The sequence below is a fragment of the Carcharhinus amblyrhynchos genome, unplaced genomic scaffold, assembly GCF_965287045.1.
Source record: "Carcharhinus amblyrhynchos unplaced genomic scaffold, sCarAmb.v2.hapA scaffold_37, whole genome shotgun sequence".
In the NCBI taxonomy this organism is placed as follows: domain Eukaryota; kingdom Metazoa; phylum Chordata; class Chondrichthyes; order Carcharhiniformes; family Carcharhinidae; genus Carcharhinus; species Carcharhinus amblyrhynchos.
Genome location: NW_027649778.1, coordinates 2591401 through 2603674, shown reverse-complemented (window position 1 = coordinate 2603674; position 12274 = coordinate 2591401). Strand labels below are relative to the sequence as shown.

At 44.8% G+C, this 12274-nt stretch overlaps 2 protein-coding genes across 2 annotated transcripts in view; one reads left to right on the top strand and one right to left on the bottom strand.

Annotated features, from left to right (window-relative positions):
- Nucleotides 1–3963, top strand: part of LOC145362137 (zinc finger protein 541-like) — a 45356-nt gene extending 41393 nt beyond the window's left edge. The window contains exon 18 of the mRNA XM_080218194.1: nucleotides 139–3963. Coding sequence (XP_080074320.1) covers nucleotides 139–322 — 184 coding nt within the window. The 3' untranslated portion in view covers nucleotides 323–3963. The remainder of the gene's footprint in view (nucleotides 1–138) is intronic.
- A 1001-nt stretch (nucleotides 3964–4964) lies between these two features.
- Nucleotides 4965–11369, bottom strand: erh (ERH mRNA splicing and mitosis factor). Its single transcript, XM_080218256.1, has 4 exons — nucleotides 11305–11369; nucleotides 8932–9019; nucleotides 6538–6658; nucleotides 4965–5688 (listed from the first exon to the last, which is right to left on the bottom strand). The coding sequence occupies exons 1-4, from the start codon at nucleotides 11305–11307 to the stop codon at nucleotides 5586–5588; spliced, it is 315 nt and encodes a 104-aa protein (XP_080074382.1). The 5' UTR covers nucleotides 11308–11369; the 3' UTR covers nucleotides 4965–5585.
- Between the last annotated feature and the right edge of the window lie 905 nt (nucleotides 11370–12274).

The following is a 12274-nucleotide window of genomic DNA, read 5'->3' as shown; positions in this document are numbered from 1 at the left end:
CTGATAAGAGACCTCATACTGTCACACTTTCTTCAACTGTGCTTTCAGCTACAGTTATTTTGGATGTCAAGCTTGAAGAATTGGCTTACAAGCTAATAATCCATTGTCTAATTGATCTTTAATATATGTGTGTTTCAGAGTATTTGACAAAGTGAAAAGTCGAAACGCTCACATGAAATGCCACAGGCAGCAGGAGGAGCAAGAAAGACAGGCAGAGATGAAGCGATCGAGGATACGGTTAAAAGTTGAGCCAAAGGAGGAACTAGAGGAGACCATTCTGGTCTTCACATCGAACAATCTGCCCACCATTACCACGCCATGAAGACTTCACCAGCAACTTGGGACCAGCAGAGGTAGAAAGAAGGTGACGGGGAGAGAGCAGATCAGTCGTCTGTCTGAGTTTTGGATTGTACAAAGAGCTGGCACAGAGTCAGAGCTGCCACTCTCCCCTGTACTGTAAATTACTCTGGTTGTAGGTATTTTGATTTGATGTAGCTGGAGATGGGAGGGATGCACATTACCACTAATGACACATTGTAAGTGTAGATCGCCAGATACACAAGTATGGTGTCTGCAGGGGAAAAAAAGCAATTTTTAAAAAAAATTTTGGATTGGACAGCTCTCAAGATGAGGGCAGGTCCTGATCTATGTGCTTAGTGTGAGCCATAATGATTTACTCCTGGGATGACAGAGAAAGCCTGGTTCAGTAATGACGTGTTAAACCTGTACTCTTACCATTAAGTTGCTAAGCTTGCAGTAATCCACAACTCATAGCGACCTTGGTCTACTGTAGAGATAAACTCTCAGAAGGTAATATGCACCAGAACCGATGTGTTTCACTCACCATTAGAACATTTGATTGCTGCCCCACTAACCAGCCAGGGCACAGGCAAAATCCAGGAAACCACCCATTTCTAAAGTAAAATCACTGATCGAAATCAGCAAAACAATCAGGACAGACATAGTGATAGAGGTTAAAGGAAAAGAATCCCTTACGAAATAGAAAATACATGGTAATGGAGAAGGGAATGTGTGCATCAGGGTTCCCCGCATCACAGCAGAAGCTAACTCCAAAGACAGTTTATAAACCAGCGAGAATGACAACCACCAATTACTCACTGCAAATGAGACAAGTGCAGGTCATTATTGAGAGTGGATGAACTGCATGTTAACTGCTACCACATGCAATGTCTAATCTAAATGGTATAAAAAGTGGTCTGTGTGGAGGTGCACGTTCTCCCCATGTCTGTGTGGGTTTCCTCCGGGTGCTCCAGTTTCCTCCCACAGTCCAGAAATTTGGGGGTTAGGGGGATTGACCATGCTAAATTGCGCCTTTATGTCAGGGGGACTAACTAGGGTAAATACATGGCCCAGGTAGGATTGTGGTCAGGGCAGACTCAATGGGTGGAGCAGTCTCCTTCTGCACTGTCGAGATTCTACAATTCAGAGAAAGGTTCTGGACTCACATTTGGTCTCCATGAGCTGGGATCCGCACAGGCGGGCAAGCAGATGATAGTTGGTCGCCTTCTTATCAGTGTTTCCTCCTCTCAAGCTGACTTACGAGAGGACACAGAGGTGATTCTTTCTTCTTGTGTCTAGGAGTGAGCTCTTTGCCTCTGCCAAGAGACATGGACAAGATGTCTGCCTCTTCTTAAACCTGAGGACAGGTTTGCTGTGTTTCTCCTCCCTGCTGTCAGCCAGGGTGTATGGACACACAAAGGGCAACCCGGAGATGGACTTGGGAGAAACAAGCTGTACCCAGTGTCACTAGGAGATGTGCATCTTTGTTTCAGGAGCAGGTCTCCCTGTGAGAATAGGGCATGGAGTTCATTTGGTGGCTGCCTGCTCAGGAACGCAGGGGATGGAAGCTGTACTGTCCCACTTCTGAGACACAGTGTGCTGCTCCAACAGGTGTTCACACACAGATATGTTCCAGCAGGAGTGACTAAATAGTGAATATGAATTACGGTCAATAACTCTCCCACTAAAAGGTGCTGAGGATAACTAGCATTTCAGTTGTTGTTCTGCCCTGAAAAATGCTTGGTTTTTTTTATCCTCTTGGTTTGTGTTTTTAACACTGGTGATATTTTCACTGTCTATGGCAATGGAAAGATAATTGCTACAGTCTTATACTTTATCTACCATTTTAAGATGAAAATTTTTACAGTAAATTTTAGTGCTTTTAAACAGGAAGTAAAGCTTGGCCAGTGGGATTATGGCCAAGAGTCAGGTCAACACATGAATCACTTCAGGCAGGAAGTGCTTTTTAATGGTGGACAATCACCGAGATGTCTTTATGCCAAATCTCTGGGTAGGATTTGCATGGACAGACTTTTATTTTTAAAATGGTGGCTGGACCTGAAAGGCATCAAGCTTTGTACCCGAGCATTGGTTATACACCTCAGAGTGGGACATCGAATACACACCTCAGAGTGGAACAAACTCAAAATGCATCCAGCTGGGAACGAAACTGTCCTGTTATTCATTTTCATTTGGGGAAGATCACAGCTGTGGGGCAGTAACAAAATTATAAACTTGTGTTTACAATCATATGACACTGCAAGAAATCTTTTATCAGAAAATGGGGGTCAGAATTTCCTCTGTAAGGAGAATTTATTTTTTAATCCATGGAAGAGGGGCAAGTACTAGCTTGAAAGTAACCACCCTCTGCCCCCAAGCGTTTTAACTTTGGGACAGTCGTAGCAAGAGATGCCTGTTGTTTCCTTAGCTATGCACGTAGTTAGTGAGGCTACAGAATATTTATCGTCCTCTAAGAATTTAATTCTTGCTGTCTCAAATCCATTCAAATTGGAATCCTGAAAAAGTCAAACACCAAGCCCTGAAATAGAACACAATTTACATTTCAGAAATACACACCTGTCAGCCAGAGGGATGGGTTAAATATTGGGGTGCATACCTCCAGGATTTGGTAACCTCACACACCTTTTCTGATAGATCAAGCCTCCTGCCATCCAGTGTTGATCTGTCTCCTGGTCGTTTACACCAGACTAATGCACAGTTCTCACTGGCTGAGTGGGCAGTGTTCTCTGGGATGCATTAAGCACCAGAGCAGCTATTTCTGATGTCTGGTTTCACTTTTTTGATTAGAGTCACAGTTTATAACATGAACCACTCTTCAGAATGCAAAATAAAGAATTGGGTATGAGAAAGTTTCAGAACTTCAGCTATTTCCATTTGACAGGTGAGGAACGTGGCCTAATCCGTTTCCTTCACAAATCCACCCCCAACTAAAGATTCTTAAAACAGCCTATACTCAGACTTTGTTTCAGATTCTTTTGGAAAATGTAAAGCCAAACAGCTATTACATGAATTTTATCTCAATTTTCTATTGTACATTGCTGTATATTTTCCTTAAAGTACAAATTCAAAGGCAGTTCAGAGATTATTAGAAAATTGCATTAGGAATGGATGTAATTTTACTTTTTTTGCTGCTAAGTGCAGTGTTTTTTTTGTATATAAGAGAATTTTTACAAATACAGCATACTTATGTTTCTGCATTTCTGTTGGGAAAAGCTGGTAAAGAAGGGAGTGGTGATTGTCCTCTCTGATTCCGTTACCTTCATACCTCCTCGAAGCTGCCAGTGTTACTCAGCAGCTCTCAAATGTTTCAAATTCAGTGAGTTGGGGTTTTGTTTGTGTGGAAAATAAAATCTGTTAAATAATTAGGTGCAATCCCACCAGTGCTGTAAGCACAAGGCTCTGTAGAGTTAAATTGCTTTTTACAAGTATACAGGATTGTTTCAATAAATGTGATGTTGACTGTTGGCAAGTATTATTTCAATTTTGTACATAAAATGCTTTGGCAAAAAAAGCACAACTAGTGTTCCTTTTGCTGAAAAGAATGCAAGCTTCCTTACACCTGAACACGTTGCACACTGGTGCTGACCGTTCACACAGCCCATCAAATTATCTAATCAGATACTTTTCTTCAGAGTCAGTCAGTTGTGGGTCAAATATTTTTTGAAAACAAAACAAAATCAGGAAAAATAGCCTTGTCGTTGGAAACAGTTGCTTGTGGTTCCTTCAATCCTGTCAGTTACTAACATTTCTCCCCCCTATCCAAACATAATGAAGGTACAAGCTTGAGCAGAAGTAAATCATTTGATCATGTTGCTGTGGCGATAACTTGCTGAGACTGCTTTAGGTTAACTGGGACCAGGGTTTACAGGAGGGATTCTCTCAAGTGTGGCTACCCTTTCCCCCACCTCTCTCAGGCAGTGACTCTACAGAGCAAGGAGCTAGAACCTGCATTTACCTGATACTGTTCATCTTAATGTGTCTAAGTATCAATCTTATGGAGTTGTGGATTTTAAGTTCCAATCTAGGCATTCTCCAGTGTTGCTGAATGCTACCCATATAACCCCAGACCAGTTTAATATTTCACGCATTTTATTCCATTAACTTCCCATAATCCCCCCAACTCCTTTGCCAATGCAAAGTATTCTTTCCGCAACCAGGACTAGCTGCACAGCCAAATTCCTCTCCTGTCCTACAAAGGCGAGTGTATTTAGCAGGCTGACTGGATAAAAACAAATTACTGCAGATTCTGGAATCTGAAACCAAAAGAGAAAATGCTGGAAAATCTCAGCAGGATTGGCAGCATCTGTAAGGAGAGAAAAGAGCTGACGTTTCAAGTCCAGATGATCCTCTGTTAAAGCTTTTGACATCTTTTCTCTCCTTACTGACGCTGCCAATCCTGCTGAGATTTTTAAGCATTTTCCCTTTTGGTAGCTGGCTGGCCAGCCGGCTGAGGTTTACAGAATGCTTGCCTAAAAGGACAATTTATCCCAATCCCTGAGAACATGGGAATAAATCACCAGGGAACGTTTTCTTTCTTTCTCTCTCTCTCTAAGGAAGTAGCACGGTGATGTGGGATTTAGAGGCACACCCCATGCATCATCCAACTCTGATGATGTTTAAATAAAGTAACGCTGATGAACCGATTGTTTTCATATTAAAACGAAACATTTAATCTGCATAAACCATAACCTGAAGCAACAAAAATAAAACACTACTGGCTAACCAAATGGTCCTACAGAAATAACTCTGCAGAAACAACACATCAGATAAGAAGTTTCAACTTTCTAGAAAAATCCTTAACCCAAAAGAGCTTTTCTTCCAACAGGCTGCAAAGTCCTCACAGTTCTATTGACAGGACAGGTTACAGAAAAATTGTTTGCAAAACCACTCTCGTCTTAAGATGATCTGAACATAGGCCTATGTGAGGGTATGATGTCAGAGTACACGCAGGAATGACAAAAAGCAGTCAGGTTTGTTTTTTGACATCAGTGTATGAATGCTGGGCCCTTTATTCCAATCAATCTGCTTACTGTTTTAAAACACCAATGCATGATTTAATAAAAAGGGAGGAAGCTTTTCTAACGGGCTTGAGAAAGGGGATCAGGGGTTGAAATAAATCAGATTATTTCTACAAAAATACTGAGATCTGCAGCAGCACATTTGAAGTGCTCCCAGGATCTGAAGAGGTACATCTGTGAGCTAAAAAAAAAATTGGTGCAATCACTCTGGGTGCAGAGCACTGATCTGCTAAGCCAGAACAGCAGCTACTTTCCTGCCTGCTGCGCTTGTCGACGGAGCAGAATGTAGATCTTCTCCTTCAGCCAGTCCTTGTTGTAAGGCTGGTAAGTCTGTGTGTCTGCACGATATCTGGAGAACAAAAGAAAAGTGTTTGCCTAAAAGCTTCATCGTAGGAAGTAGTTGATGCCAAAACATTGAATGTATTCAAGAGGCAGCTGAATATAGCACTTGGGAGTTAACGGGATCAAAGGTTATGGGAAGAAAGCAGGATTGGGCTATTGAGTTGGATGATCTGCCGTGATCGTAATGAATGGCGGAGCAGGCTCGAAGGGCCAAAATCTTCTATGTTTTTATATTCAATGCCAGACCAGTGGGGGCACAGTGGTTAGCACTGCTGCCTCACAGTGTCAGGGATCCCAATTTGATTCCCAGCTTGAGTCACTGTGTGGAGTCTGCATGTTCTCCCCATGTCTGCATGGGTTTTCTCTGGCTGCTCCAGTTTCCTCCCACAATCCAAAGATGTGCAGATTAGGTGGACTGGCCATGGTAAAACTGATTGCCCCTTATTGTCTTGCAGGACTAGCAGGGTAAATATGTGGGGTTACGGGGCTAGGGTCTGGGTGGGATTACTGGTGGTACAGGTTTGATGGGCTGAATGGCCTCCTGTATTCTGAAGTTCTGTGATAAGACCCCAGGTTAGTGCCAATACAGCCAAACCTGCTGCATACTGTAATGTTAATACTGAAAGAAAGTTTCTAGACTGTTCTTGGTGGTATCAGGAAGCACTTCTTCACAGAGGAAAATCTGAAACTGTTAAACTGCTGAGGTGGGGGGGGTGAATTAAAAATGATCAAAACTTAAGTTGATAGATTTTTGTTAGGGTATTATGGGTTGAATAACAGATTAAAATGAAGAAACAGATCAGGAGACTGAACTGATTGCTGGACAGGCTTGAGGGGACAAAGCAACAGCACTTACACAAGGCAGCTGAGGTCAGCAAGGTCATCAATAAAGTCAAAGAGCTGGCTAATGTCATACGTGATGGATGGACTGTTTGGGTTCATCCTTTTCAAATGCTCTTCAAACATTTTGCAGACACCTGAGGAACAAATGCAAACACTGCGTGAGAGTCTCAACTCTTCAGTTTGATTCCTCTGGTACACCGAATGCCGAACTTTCTTTTATCCGTTTGTGGGACGTGTGGATCACTGGCTAGACCAGCATTTACTGCCCATCTCCAGCTGGTGGTGAGCCACTGCCTTTATCCACTGCAGTCCTGTGTGGTGTAAGTACATGATGTGGAGATGTTGGTGTTGGACTGGGGTTAACGCACTAAGTCGTCTCACAACACCAGGTTAAAGTCCAACAGGTTTATTTGGTAGCAGAACTCCGAAAGCTAGTGGCGTTTACTACCAAATAAACCTGTTGGACTTTAACCTGGTGTTGAGAGACTTCTTACTGGTGTAGGTACACCCATGATGCTGTTAGAATTCTGACCCAGCGACAGTAAAGGAATGCTGAATCTCGAGACCTCGCATTCACACCATTTCCCGCACTCTTCTCACCTACCCTATTACACAACCTAATCACTGCTCCCGGAGCTCAGGGAGTCAATGGCCCAGTGGTATTATCGCTAGACCATTATTCCAGAAACTCAGCCACTGTTCTGGGGACCCTGCTTTGAATCCTGCCACGGCTGGTGGTGGAATCTGAATTCAATAAAAAAAATCTAGAATTAAGAATCTACTGATGACCGTGAAGCCATCGACGATTGTCGAAAAAACCCATCTGGTTCACTAAGTCCCTTTAGGGAAGGAAATCTGCCTCCCTTACTCAGTCTGGCCTATGTGAATCCAGAGCCACAACAACGTGGCTGACTCTCAGCTGCCCTCAGGCAATTAGGGATGGGCAATAAATGCTGGCCCAGCCAACAATGCCCATGTCCCACAAATGAATAAAAAAAAACTTCACTGCACATTAAAATTCACAGATCCACCTCAATCTATTTGCTCACTTTCACAAAAGAAAAAATAACTGGAACGTCAAAGAGACGACCACAAAACAATGAGGGGTTGGAAATTGCTTCACAAAAGAAATCTGGATAAACCGTCATCAGTTGCATTTACATAGCGCCTAGGTACAGGCGGTAGGTATGCACAGGAAGATTACAAAACCAGATTTGACACCACACTGCACACAATGTTGGGACAGGTGAGCAAATGGTAGTTGTTTTGAGGAACAGCTTAACATCAGCATCAATAGGTCCTGTGTGATTACATTCCAGAGGTAAGCATGGCATCAGGAGCTGGTCAAAGGTAATCCAGCCTGGTTTCTTGTGCTGCTCACTAAAGAACGAGCCTGGATTTTGTTCAAAAGGTATTGTTGGAAAAAGCGGTATGCCGTCAAAGCTTTTTGTCTTGCACCCGTTAGTGGTTAGCACTGCTATCTCAGTTCCAGGGACCCAGCTTGTACGGAGTCTGCACATTCTCCCCGTGTCTGCATGGGTTTCCTCCGGGTGCTCCGGTTTCCTTCCACAGTCCAAAAGACATGCTGGTTAGGTGCAGTGGCCGTGCTAAATTCTCCCTCAGTGTACCCGAACAGGCGCTGGAGTATGGCAGACTAGGGGATTTTAACAGTAACTTAATTGCAGTGTTAATGTAAGCTTAGTTGTGACTAATAAATAAACTTTTAAACTTTAAATCATTAGGCCACTTCACAACAATGTCAGTCTAAGTGGGAGAGCAGAATGGCTGTCATTTATTTTGTTTAGCTGAAACAGATGCAAGTGACAGCCATTTGCTGATTCATTCCTCAGGACAATGCCTTGACCAATCAGATCAAGCTGCCAGGTTTAAATTTCAAACAATGTTTGGCAGTTATCTGTCAGTCACCATCAACTAATGCATTCTTAATGGCAAAATTTCTACCAGAGTCCACTTGCCAACACCCATTAGCTTTCTCCTTCCATTGCTGTTTTCCCCTTAAACTAACATTCTTGCGAAGTGTCCTGATGGGTGCAAGGTGTAAAGCTTTGACGTGTCCCTTTTTTTCAGCTTTAATCAAGTTCTGTGCCACTGAACAGAGGAGTTGCCCCAGCAGAACAGCCCGTTGACAAATTAACCTCAACTCACACTAAAGAACAGCACCCTCGAAATGTGAACCGCAGCGAGAGCAGCCTTGGATGTGTGGGGGGGCGGGGGGGGCAATAAGTTGCAAATGCTCAGCAGCTTCCAGTGAACACAAAGGTCCAAGCTGGTTTCCTCAAAGCGGTCACTGGCCAGACTCAATGCTCTATTCCTCACAAATCCACCCACAGATTCAAGTTAAAATCTGGAGATTAAATTTGCATCAACTCCAATTCCTGCGCCATACCTTCCATACATTCATTGACTGATTCATAATCTGCATAGGTCCTTCCCTCTGGTCGCTTTGTAGGCTGCACGAGGAGAATGGTGTGCGACTGAAACAAAATAAATAGGAAAGAGGCTCATCGAAAGCTGGAGAAACGGTATAAAACCACTCAGCTCACCACATAATCAGTTATCAGCAGCCAAAACAGTTCAGTGGTCCCGATCCCAAAAAATTGTTTTTGCACTCCTCCAAACCCAAACTCAGATGTCTTTCTTCCTTGTGTCCACGTGTCTCACTTTCTCCCAACAACTGGAGCAAAAGACATTTTCTGAGTTTTTTTATCCGTGCCTGATTTCACTTCTTAAGCTGTGACTGATTCCGGGTTTCCTATTTGCTCTTTCCCCCTTTCCCCCCACCCCCTCCCCTCCAGTTACTCCCCAAATGCCCTTCACTATTTTCAATCCCTGAACGGCATCAACTTGCATTCGTATAGCAGTCTGATTTTTAAAAAGTACAGACATCCAATGTCACAGGAGATGTTACGGCAGGTGACCAAAACTTGGTTGCGGAGGTTGGGTTTTGGGTTGCGTCTTTAAAGAGCAGGGGCAATTCCAGACATTAAGGCCAAATAACTGAAGGGAAACCTGCCAATCTTGGGGCAATTAAAATTGAGGGACGTTCACGAGACCTGAACGCAGGAATAAGTGGATTATCAGGGCTGGAGGAGGTTAGAGATTTCAGGGGGTTGGGTTTGAGGGAGAAGAGGTTCTCGAAGGGTTTTAGCCTTTTTGGGGTGTTTATTTGCTTTTGGTGGGGGAGGGGATTTGTTGGGTTGCGGGAGATTTTGTTGGGCCTGAGGTGGGAGGGTGGTTGTTTTGTTTTGGGAAGATTGTTGGGTTTATTGGGGGATGGGGGTGTTGGTTTGGAAGTTTAGTTGTCTTAGAACCCGTTATCCCGGGTAAAGGGGAGTTTAGGGATTTGTTTTGGGGGTGGGGGTTTATTTAAGAGGCTTTAGTGGGAGTTAATTGGCTCTAAGCCCCCAACTGGAATGATGTGGTGCGGGGGAGAGGCAGTTGAGTGAATATTTGGGGTATATTTAGGGTTTATTGGCTCAGATTCTGCCACTCCCTCACCAGAGGGAGGGTTTTTGGGTTTCAATTCAGCAGTTGGGGTCTTGGGGCAGTCAGTGGAATTTTGGGAGTCAAGCAGAATTTGGGTTTTTTTTGGGATTTACTGGATTCTGGGAAGGCAGTAGTGGGCTTTTTGGCAGGAATTTAGTGAAATGGGGGGGGGGGGGGGGTGGTTATTTAATAGGTTCATTTGGGGACTTGAAGGGTTTTGGGGGAGTTTTGTGGGTGCTGAAGGTTTACTTGGAGATTTAGTGGCTCTGGAGGTAATGAGCGGTTTAATTTGAGATTTTTTGGGTGTTTGAAAAGTAACTTAGTGTGTTTCAGGGCAGTTTAGTGAGTTCTGTAGTTTATTTGAGGTTTTATTGAGTTTTAGGGATTTTGGGGGGGGGGTGTCTGGGGCAATTTAGTGGGTTTTGGAGTTTATTTGGGGGGTTTATTGGGTTTTGCTGTGTTTTCTGGGGATGTTTAGTGGGTTTTTAGGCTGTTTTGGAGACATTTATTTGGGATTTTGCAGTGTTCTGGGGTGTTTGCAAGATCTTAGGGATGTTTTAGTGGGTTTTGGAGCTTATTTTGGGGTGATTTGGGAGGTTTTGAGGGGGTTGCTGGGGAGGTTTTAAGGCTGATTTGGGGGTTTCAGGGGAACTTAGTGGGTTTTGGATATTTTGGGGTTTTATTGCGTTAAGGGGATTTGGGAGGCTTCTGCTGTGCTTTAGCGGGTTTTGCAGGTGTACTGGGAGTTATAGTGAGTTTTTTGGGGGGGGGTTCGGGGTGTTTCGAAGGTTTATTTGGGCGGTTTAATGCATTTTTAGGGCTTTCAGGGTGTTCTGGAGGTTTACTGGAGTGTTTTATGGGTGATTTCGGGGGTTTAGTTGGGTTTTAGGGTGTTTTGCGGGTGTATTAGGGTGTTTTATGGGTGATTTGGGAGGTTTAGTGGGTTTCGGGGTGTTTTACGGGTGATTTGGGAGGTTTAGTGGGTTTTTAGGGGGTTTCGGGGTGTTTTGCGGGTGATTTGGGAGGGTTAGTGGGTTTTTAGGGGGTTTCGGGGTGTTTTGCGGGTGATTTGGGAGGGTTAGTGCGGTTTTACGGGGTTTTGCGGGTGATTTGGGGGTTTGGCTCTCAGCCGCTCTCCAGGCCTCGGGTTTGGTCGCTCCGCTCCCCCCGGGGCCCCGCTCCCTTTCCCGGTGTCGCTCTCTGAGTCCCCCATGGTCCCGGAGCCGGGTTTTGGGGGGTTTCTCCCGGGTTTGGGGGGGTTTGATTTTCTCACCATTTTTATTGTCGCCGCTTCTGCCGCCTCAGGAGGAAAAAAAATGGAGACCGGAAACCGCGACCTTTAACCCGGAAGCGCCGTGACGTCAACTCCTGGCAACAAGGTTAAAAAAACTCAAACCTCCCCTCCCCCCCTTAACCCCCCCTCCCCCCCCCACAATCTCCCCCTCCCCTCAAAACTCCCCCCCATCCCCTCACCTCCCTCACACTCACTCCCTCTGGGCTGATGGTGGGGACTCCAGTACCAGGCCCACAGTCTAAGGATAACACACACAATCCCCACACTGCAGGACATTCGGCCCATTGCATCCACACCGACTCTCCCACAGAGCATCCCGCCCAAGGCCTATCCCCGTAACCCCACACATTTACCCCACCAATCCCCCTAAACCACACATCTCTGGACACTGACAGACAATTTAGCATGGCCAGTCCATCTCACCTACACATCTTGGGACAATAAGGGGAAATTTAGCTGTCTGTGCAGAGTCTGCACCTTCTCCCCATCTCTGCGTGGGTTTTCTCTGGGTGCTCCGTTTTCCTCCCACATCCAAAGATGTGCGGGTTAGGTGGATTGCCCACCCTTAGTGTCAGGGTGATTAGCAGGGTAACTAGGCGGGGTTAAGGGGATAGGGCCTGGGCTGGATTGTTAGGCCAAATGGCCACCTTCTGCACTGTAGGGTTCAATGGTTAAAGCAAGGCTCCATCTACTCTCAGGCAATGTGAAAGATCTGATGGCCGCTGCTCTGAAGGAAGTAAGGGAGTTCTCTCCTGCGTCCTGGCCAGTGTTCATCCCTCAGCCACCAGGCATGGTCATTATCAGATATGTTGCTGTTGGTTGGGTTTTGCCTTGTGCAGATGACCTGTCATTGGAACAGTAATTACGCTTCAGAAATACCTCACTGGTGATAAAGATCGTTGGGACGTCCTGAATCCAAGGCCTGATGTCAACACAAGTTTATTCTTTC

Bases quoted from the DNA above. Each gene is read 5' to 3' on its own strand.
- erh (XM_080218256.1), bottom strand. The intron at 6,659-8,931 runs GTATGGCGCAGG...TTTGTTCCTCAG, and splicing joins AGTCAATGAATGTATGGAAG to GTGTCTGCAAAATGTTTGAA. The intron at 5,689-6,537 runs GTAAGTGCTGTT...TTTGTTCTCCAG, and splicing joins GCTGACCTCAGCTGCCTTGT to ATATCGTGCAGACACACAGA.